At 41.7% G+C, this 9,497-nt stretch overlaps 1 protein-coding gene across 1 annotated transcript; it reads left to right on the forward strand.

Moving 5' to 3' along the window:
• Positions 1-15: 15 nt before the first annotated feature.
• On the forward strand, positions 16-7,905 carry LOC307260266 (vacuolar protein sorting-associated protein 26B-like). The gene is made up of 6 exons (XM_080040457.1): positions 16-377; positions 2,194-2,350; positions 3,451-3,615; positions 3,736-3,911; positions 4,004-4,146; positions 4,737-7,905. The coding sequence occupies exons 1-6, from the start codon at positions 155-157 to the stop codon at positions 4,863-4,865; spliced, it is 993 nt and encodes a 330-aa protein (XP_079896583.1). The 5' UTR covers positions 16-154; the 3' UTR covers positions 4,866-7,905.
• The last annotated feature ends 1,592 nt before the right edge of the window (positions 7,906-9,497 follow it).

The raw sequence follows: 9,497 nt of genomic DNA on the forward strand, positions 1-9,497 counted from the left end.
CGGTTGTAACTCGAAGTACAGCATAATCTGGGAAGCTGTTTGCACTGGACACCCCACAGCCAAGACGAGACCAAACCACCGTGCGCTGCTTTTACGGAACAGGGGGCGTCTTTATCAACTGGACCCGGACACCGAGCGGGACTGACCGGCAGCCATGAGCTTCTTCGGCTTTGGTCAAAGTGCGGACATTGATATAGTTCTGAATGACGCTGAAACCAGAAAGAAAGCTGAGCACAAGAGCGAAGACGGCAAGAAGGACAAATATTTCCTCTTTTACGACGGAGAGACGGTGTCGGGGAAAGTCAACGTCACGCTCAAATATCCGGGCAAAAGGCTGGAGCATAACGGCATCAAAATCGAGTTTATCGGCCAGATAGGTGAGCGACTGGCGGGCCCGCGACTCACGGCGAGCCCGCTGACAGACACAAGTAGCCCAAAGTACAGCAGGAGGTGTCAGGGAGCTAGCTAGAGGCTCACTACACTATTAAACACTCACACTGTCTACTTTATTATTACATTTATCTTAATTGGGAACGTGTGGAGTCCACTACAGAGTACAGTGACTGCTGAACTGTGGTTACAAGTGTCCGTTTGAAGTGTCAGGTCTCGTGACAGATGTGGGTGCTAGCTAACATCAGCTGACACCGCTGACACATCAGCCATTGGCTAGCTGGCTCATTGAACTTTGACCCTTGTGTTTTTTTTCCTTGTTTTCTTTTTCTTGTTGACTTGTTCCGTCTGATTCTGATTAGAACTAGAGCATAGACTGAAAAGAGCTTGAGCCTTGACTTTTATACTGAGAAAAAGTTAACGGATGTGTGACGTGACTCATTATGCTATGGAAGCCTGTTTGCTGAAAACTGAACAACTTTGCCTTGTTAATAAAAATGTCCCTTATGGTAAATCATAATTGAGTCAAAAAGTCATAACTGTGAGATAAACAGTCGTAATTATGAGATGAAAAAGTTTTATCTCCTAGGTTGTAGCTTAGGTAAGTAGGCATATAGGCCTAAGTTATCGTTTATTTTGGTTCATAAAACTATGGACTTAATATCTCCTAAATTCGAATTATTATCTCAAAATCATGAAATGGGGGGTATTTCCGTTATCAAGGCAAACATATTCATTGCACGTCTTCCATAGAACGCAGTTGGCAGCAGGTCAAAACATATTAGTTTGCTGTTTTGCTCTTTGCATACTGATCCTGAACATTACACACATAGCCAACTAATGCCTGCTAGATGATTCCCAAAAACACAAATGCATTTAATCTACTAAATGATTGTACTCAAGCACGGTCTTTGTGTACTTTACCAGAGACTATTTATACGGCCAGGACTTTTATTAATAATTGAGTGCACACACTGATTTTATGACAGTCCGGAGGACTCCATAAGAGAGTGGTTGTGTCTTCAGAGGCTAATGTCAGCTTTGGTAGAAGCGTTGTTGTTGTGTAAGGGTGCTGCAAAAATAAAGAAAAATGTCAAAAGAATGACTTTGAAATCTGCAACATATTGCACAAAGGTTGCACTGTGTGAAGCCTGAGTCAACTCAGTGAAGAAAAGATAACCCCTCACCTTTCTACATAGGTCCATGCCCCTCACTCGCCCTTTTCATTCTTTCAGACGTACATGTACTGTCCTATTTTCATTTAATTCATATTTAAATGTACTTTGTCCAGTTAAGCTGAGTTTGCAGCAACAGTGGGGAGTTCCTCTTTACTTCTTGGTCCTTAAAACAGACCATGATATATAAAACATTTTGACATTATTCATCACTGCGCCACCGATCCGTTTCCTCTTTTTTTCTGGCACCACCGTTTGTCTCATAATAATAATAATAATAATAATAATAATAATAATAAAGAAGAAGTGCTTTGGATCAGGGGAAGAAGGGCAAGATGGCAGCATTAGTGTACCACGGGGCTGCCTAGCATCAGATTGTTTGGAGCTGCGCTGGATAAACTATGATTAGATCACGAGGCTCCCGCAGGTGAAACAGTTTGAAAGGGATTTGGCTCCTAACACTAGTCATGACATATCCATTATAGTGTTCTCCTGTTATCAGATTGAATTGGGACTGTTTTCAGATGGCCATGAAGGATGAGCATGTCCAGAAGTCTTTATCAGATGTTTAATGTGTTAATCTGCTCCACTGTTGTTGTCTGATGCTATCAATGTGTCTTTTATGCAGAGCTGTACTATGACAGAGGAAACCACCATGAGTTTGTGTCCCTGGTCAAAGACCTGGCTCGGCCGGGCGAGCTCACACAGTCACAGACGTTTGACTTTGAGTTCACACATGTGGAGAAGCCTTATGAGTCCTACACCGGTCAGAACGTCAAGCTACGGTAAGACATACTGAGTGCTCTGTGTTGTGTGCAAACATTATTTACACATTTGCATTTGGATTTAATTGCATCATAGTTCATAGGTAATAGCAACATTCATGTTATGTCATCTTAATTAAGGCTAATGCTGCATGCACATGGAATACGGCAGACAATACACATTAGACGCCAGGTGACAACTCCTGACCGGCACTGAATTATTTTTTGTTATTGTGATAAAATGAATTAGATACAATTATTTTATAGTCTATATTTTCTAATGCATGTAGCTGTACAATGCAGCTTTCTCTTAATAATATATTGCAAACTGTAAACAAATCTTAAATTATTTCCAAAACGTAAGTTTATTCATTCATTTTCAAAATGGACAGTGAAATAAAGACTGCATTGGTGTGGACCTTGTTCATTATTGTGTGAAAAAAGGGAAAAAGCTATTGCACCAAAAATATCAGTTTTGTTGTCAAGTTTCATGATGCATTTGAGGAGCCACGTAACATCCGCTTGTAAATTCCATTTGGAGACCGGCAGAACGTTTATTAAAATTAAACGTTAGATTGCTATATGCCGTTGCTGTTGCCAGTATTCTCTGCCTGCCAAATTCAATGTTCCTGTCCTGCTCTCATCCACTTCAATGACATATGGTTTGCTGTCTACCAGTTGCCTGATTCCATGTGAATGCAGCATAACTTAATTATTTAGTGAGCTTTAGATGTGCTGGTAGTTGGCTTTTAATCAGTTTCTCCCAGTTTCCTGTCTCTATGCTAAGCTATGCTAATGGTCTCCTGGCTTAGCTTCATGTTTAACACACAGGCATTAGGTGGTATCAGTCTAACTCTTGGTGAGAAAGGGAATTAGCATCTTTCCTAAATGTTATCTTACATGATAGCTAACGGCAAAGCTCAGCCTGATGACACTGACCCTAACCCATGACAACAAACCCCAAGGTAAACCCCACCCTTTTGCCCCACTAGTGGTTAGATTCTAAGAACATCCATCCAGGAACTTGTGTTACTTGTGTATTGAGCAGTACAGTGGTTACAGTGTTTCAGTCTTGTAGTGTCGTTCTATGACCATGTGGTCTCTTCTTCTTCTTCCTCCAGATACTTCCTGAGGTCGACAGTGAGCCGGAGACTGAATGACATCAGCAAAGAGCTGGACATTGTGGTTCACACCCTCAGCTCCTACCCTGAGCTCAACTCCTCCATCAAGATGGAAGTGGGCATCGAGGACTGCCTACACATAGAGTTTGAGTACAATAAGTCCAAGTAGGATTTTACTTTGTACCACTCTGAATTTATGAGTTTCTCCTTATTTTTCATACCGGCCTCCTTCCTAAAAGCAAGTCAGAGCGATTTGGTATTGACGGATCACTCTGTATGTTGCAGGTATCACCTAAAAGACGTGATCGTGGGGAAGATTTACTTCCTGCTGGTGAGGATCAAGATCAAACACATGGAGATCGACATCATCAAGAGGGAGACCACGGGCACAGGGCCCAACGTCTACCACGAGAACGACACCATCGCAAAGTACGAGATCATGGACGGAGCACCAGTCAGAGGTGAGGATGAGACCTAGTGTCTTCAATGGGTAATGAGTGGTGAGTGCTACTCGTTGAACCCTGAAGCTGAGTGTGACCCCTTGTGCTTCCAGGAGAGTCCATCCCCATCCGGCTCTTCCTAGCGGGCTATGAGATGACGCCCACCATGAGGGACGTCAACAAGAAGTATTCAGTGCGCTACTACCTCAACCTGGTGCTCATCGATGAGGAGGAGAGACGCTACTTCAAACAGCAGGTACACACACACTGCACTGTGGCTCCATCACGCTAACAACTGATGACTTCCAGCCAATGGTGGTTGATTTAGTTTTCCTGTTGGAGTTTTATTAAGTCAGTCGTAGTGAGGGTCAATGCTTTCTCCCGTAGCTGAAAACTTCAGCCTGCGATAGACCATTCTGAATATTACAGAGGCACTCTACTGATTTCTCACATTAGGTTTAGTTTACTCTTTCACAAGGAGAGGATAAATGAACCCTGATGAAATCAACAGGGTAACAGCAGTATGTCACCTAAGGCTTGAGACTTAGAATAACTAGAACCACCACCTGGCATTATTTGCCTCAGCAAGGCATACAATTGGTGATAGGCAATGCTTTAAAGAAGGTAAAGCTCCTAAGACGCTACAATTTGGTACTAGGTTAATGCGTCTTGACAATATGTAAGTTGTAGTAACCTTTGACCTCTGTTTGAAAGAATACATTCTACCTGATTTATAACCATGCATACTGTTGACCAGTAAGCTGAATTCATTCATTCGTGCATTATCCGAGCAGGCTACATGTATGTTGTATATAACTGGTCTCGTATTGTATTGTCTGGTTTTAGGAGATCACCCTGTGGAGGAAAGGTGACATAGTGAGGAAGAGTATGTCTCACGGAGCGGCCATTGCCTCCCAGCGCTTTGAAGGCTCGTCCCATCCAGAGAAGACCCAGAGCAACCAAGACGACAGCTAGAGCCCGCCTCCAGTCTCAGCAAGTTCTCAATGTGAAAGCCTTCTGTTTGCATTGAGATAGAATGCGCTGCAGTGTTTTTCAGGATATGTGTGTGTGTGTGTGTATGACTGAGTGAGTGAGAGAGATAGGCTTTGAAATGTGACTGTGTGTGTTAAGGGAACAAACAGTCAGACCAGGCTCAGACTGTAGTCGTAAGTCATTACATTTTCTTTTCTTTTTTAACCACCTTGAAGTACCAGCCGGGTGAAGTTTACCACATTCAGACATAGTAATACAATGATAAAGCTGTGTAATCTAGAGAGACACTGCACTATATTAAATTTGTAAAATTTAAACATTTGTAACGTGTTTTACTGTTCTTCTAGAGTTCAGTTTGGCAAACTTCACCCATTAGATGCACTCAGGGCGCTTTCACACCTGTCCTGTTTGGTTCCATTGAAACTCGTTTGTTTTCACCTTTGTTGTGGTTTGTTTGATCAACTGACAACACATCAATCGCATTTGGCACCAAAAGCGTACCAAACAAAAGATGGAGACCTTGTTGAAGAGGTGGTCCTGGTACGCTTCCAACCAATTCTGCTGCGGTTTGTTTTAGGGTGAGAACGTGAGCGTACTGAGTCCGACCTAACTGCAGGAAGCACTAGGTAACAAGCTCCTATAGCCAGCTGCGCTATGCATTATGGGATGAGGGAGACCATCTACTTCCTGTAGATTTTTCTGTAGTTTTCCCATTTTCCCAGTTCAGGAACTACGTTATTGCTGACCAATGAGTGAACAGAATGTTCTCACTTGGCCTATACCACTGCATTTTGTTCGCTTCACCTACTCATCAGACCAGAGGAAACGATAGATATGAAAGAGAACCCGTTGAAAAATTAAAAAACAACTTATCATTCTCGCATCTGGTGCGAACCAAGGGAGCCAACTAGAAGTGAACTCAGCGGATCAGGTGTGAAACCGACTTTGAATATCATTAGCAAGTACTGATCAGCCCATCTCTTAAATTCACGTGTGTGTGTGTGTATGAATGAGCAGTATTTGGCAGAGAGCCACCTCTGGTTTATTTCTAACAAACGTACAGTAGGTTTCTAAAAGAGTGGGAAAACAATAGATCTTACGTCACATTTCCGTATTGGAATGTGACATAAATTCATTCAAGATGATTTCACTGCTCCTGCTTCCATTTGGCTTGATTCAAATATGTGATTCCATTCTTCTGCCTCTTTTTGAAGAATGGAGCAATGACTCTTTGATAACTAAACAACTTTAAACAATAAATGCTCTCACTGAAGGGGATTGATTTCCATATAAGTCATTGCTTCAAATATTTTTACATTCCATTCCAAGGCTCTCATCAGACACAGGCATGACTGTAGTAGAGTATTTATTTTTTAAGGAAAATTCCATTTTTACCCAGCAGCCTTGAACATGTTTGATGCATGGGGTGGCCGCGGCTCTGCGTCAGGTGTTGCCACTGCTGCTAAAACAAATGTGGCACTTTGTGAGCGCTGTGGGATTCTCCTTCATTCAGTGTTCCAGTCTCTCATGCTTTGAAGGCCTGCTTTCCTTATTTGCACTATTATTTCCTTCTGCTTTGTCTCTGCTCTGTGTGCTGTGTTCATAAACCTACTGGACTCATAACTCTGACTGTGCCGGGGCATCTCTTCAGATCTTATAGACAGACAGTATCACACTTGTGCTCAGTAACAAGGTCCACATAGATGTGTGTGAGTCCTGCTCACTTGGTTAGTTTAGCTTTGTGCCTGAAGGATTTATTGCCAAAATGTGTCAGGAAAGTGCAATAAAAGAAGGCAGTTGCAACAGCGCACTGCTACCCCACTTTGTCCCATAGACTGTGCTCATCAGTTTATCCACTACGGTCACTTTTCATCAAGTAAAAAAAAATGGGCCAAGTGTAAAAAGGTAGTTTAAAGTGATGATATTGTGGGGGGAAAAGAATGTATCCAAAAGGCTACTCGGGCGTATAGAGCAAATTCACTTCCAGTTCCTGTGCCATTACTTCTTTTTATTTCCTTTCCTTTTCTAAAATATGTATTTTCTCAATCCTGTTAAAGAAGCGCACTAGTGAGAACAAAGTGTGAAGCACTGACCCTGGAGCCCAGCACTCTGCCTGTTGTCTTTACATTAGCCCTAAGCCTGCAACCTTCTGCTTGATAAGCTTGTGCTGTGCAAATTTCGCAAAAAATCTATCACTGTGTTATCATGTTAAAGTTTCAGACCTTTTTATATTTCATACCTTTCCCTGGCAGGAAGCTCCATTTGTATCATGTTGTTTTTGTTGTTGTGCGAAAAAGCAACATGTCCACTGTCACCAGACTGCTGTTCAGGTAACTGCTAAAATACAGGAAGTGTGTTCATTTGATACAAGACCATTTGATTTTGACTCATGTAACTTGACTTAAAGATACAGTGTGTAAAATGTATTGACATTTTCCAGACCAGACTTAGTAGAAATGGAATATAAAATTCCTAAGTATGTTTCAATGGGTGTATAATTGCTTGAAAATCAAAGTATTTTTTTTATTACCTTAGAATGAGCCTTTTATATCCACATAGGAGCTGGGAGCTGACATTCTCTGACGCGTCCTCCTCCACTTATCATTTCCCCACAGTCCCTTAGTGTTATAGAAAGTAATCTGAATTATTTCCCTACACAGCGCTGCATCCTTTATTTTAGCAGTTACCTCCATTGATACAGTGACACCTCACTCAAATATGTTAAAGAAAGAAAAAATACAATTTATGAAAGTATATATATATAGTACATACATGCTTTTATTGTGTTGCTCTGTTCATTTCTTGTTGTAGTTGCCAGTACTGGTACAGACACACAGTAGCTCAACTAACCTAGTTTATAACAGAGAATTAACAGAGATTTAAATAAAGAAAGAACGATGAAATGTACAGTGTAAATGCACAATGTAAATGCAAGCCTCCTCCTTAATTTGTTCATGTCATATTATATCTTCCTGTCTATAAATGTTGATTTTAATCCTTTTCTATTCCTGTTTTACTTTGAATTAAAATTGAATAAAAAAAAGGGAGTAAACTGAAAAGTGCATGTGATGAAGTGTGCTCTTTGTGGGTCTATGACTGGAGAGAGACTGCGCTTACTGATAAACACATACATTGGTCCAATCCCTTAAAGGTCACATATTATGCTAAATGCACTTTTAAATGTGTTCTAACATATCCATGGGTCCACGGTGTGCCTAGAGACTGCCAAAATATTTAAAAAAATAACACTCTCCTTTTCTCACTCTCCCCCTTTCTGAAACCACCACCCCTCCCCCACCCAATATACTCCAGTCAGAATTCTCCCCTTTTCTGACCTCACAAACTGGAAAGCCAGAAGCTTCCACTGTGCAGCCCACACCCCTATTTCTTATTGGTCCACGGCCCTGACAGACAGAGGGCGAGGCGTATCTGGCTTCGCTTCCGGACAGGGGGCGGGGGGAGCTCAAAGATTGTATGTTTACGAAGGGAGATGCAGCTCTTTTTAAAAAAATAGGCCATTGTGAGATTAGCTGAACATCAGCATAGTACAATAAATTATCTGAAAGTTTTTTTCAGCAAACAATTAAAGAAAAACGTATTAGGGACCACTAAGACCATATAATATGGTGTATAATAGAACCGAAAAGTGTATAATATGGGAGCTTTAAATAAATCCACAGCTGCTGTAACTTTGACACACAAAAGTAGTTGGCAACCTAAGCTCACTACGCTCTCATTAACCTGACTTGGATGCAGTCAAAGGCTGTGTTCGAAAAGCCATACTAACGTCCTACTCATACTAATTTTGAAGTCTATTTGAGTATGTTGTGTGGTTATGTATGCGAGTTTGTGTTGGCTAGAAATGCCCGGATGAGTACTTACTTCCGGGAAGATTGTGCGTATGCATCGATAGGTTACTTTTCCTACTCAACCGCCCCACATTGCATTGCGTCTTCTCAAACGACACAGAAGTTTTTTTTTAATTCTGTATGCTTCTGTATACTTCAGTGTAAACGGTCGTATACGAACCTCGCATACACAATCGATCGTGAAGTAGACAGTATGTGGTATACATGTTGAGTATATAGGAGGGAGGACGTTAGTACGGCTTTTCGAACACAGCCAAGGGGTTTTCGCAGAATTGTCTTTCATTTTCACTCAAATGAATCGGACTGGTACAGTAGCTGTGGCCAGGCCCGGATTAAGAGGAAAGATTACACTAGGCATACCGCATTTTTTTGGGCCCCCTCCAAATGGATACTTCACGATTTGGTGAAAAAACTACATACATTTGAACTGCCACAAGAGTATTATGCTCATTAATTTGTTTAAGAGTTGCACGTTTGTAAACGGGAGTAAAGAGAAACGTACCCGTGTATGCGAGTTCACGTCTGTTCGTGAGCTCAGTGCAGGAGCATTTATGTAAGGTGCGTGCAGAGTCCAGTGTGGGAGCAATTTTTCAAACTGGATGAAAAACAGTGCCGTGCAATGCTTTATTCAGCATAAAGTTAAAACACTTGTGCAAGCCTGATCTAAACACAAAAGCCTTGCGCGAGCGAAGCAGCGATTCACCTGGTGAAACCTGGCGTGGAACTCTATGGTGGGTAAAGGCCA

The sequence above is a fragment of the Ammodytes marinus genome, assembly GCF_949987685.1.
Source record: "Ammodytes marinus genome assembly, chromosome: 14".
Classification (NCBI taxonomy): domain Eukaryota; kingdom Metazoa; phylum Chordata; class Actinopteri; order Uranoscopiformes; family Ammodytidae; genus Ammodytes; species Ammodytes marinus.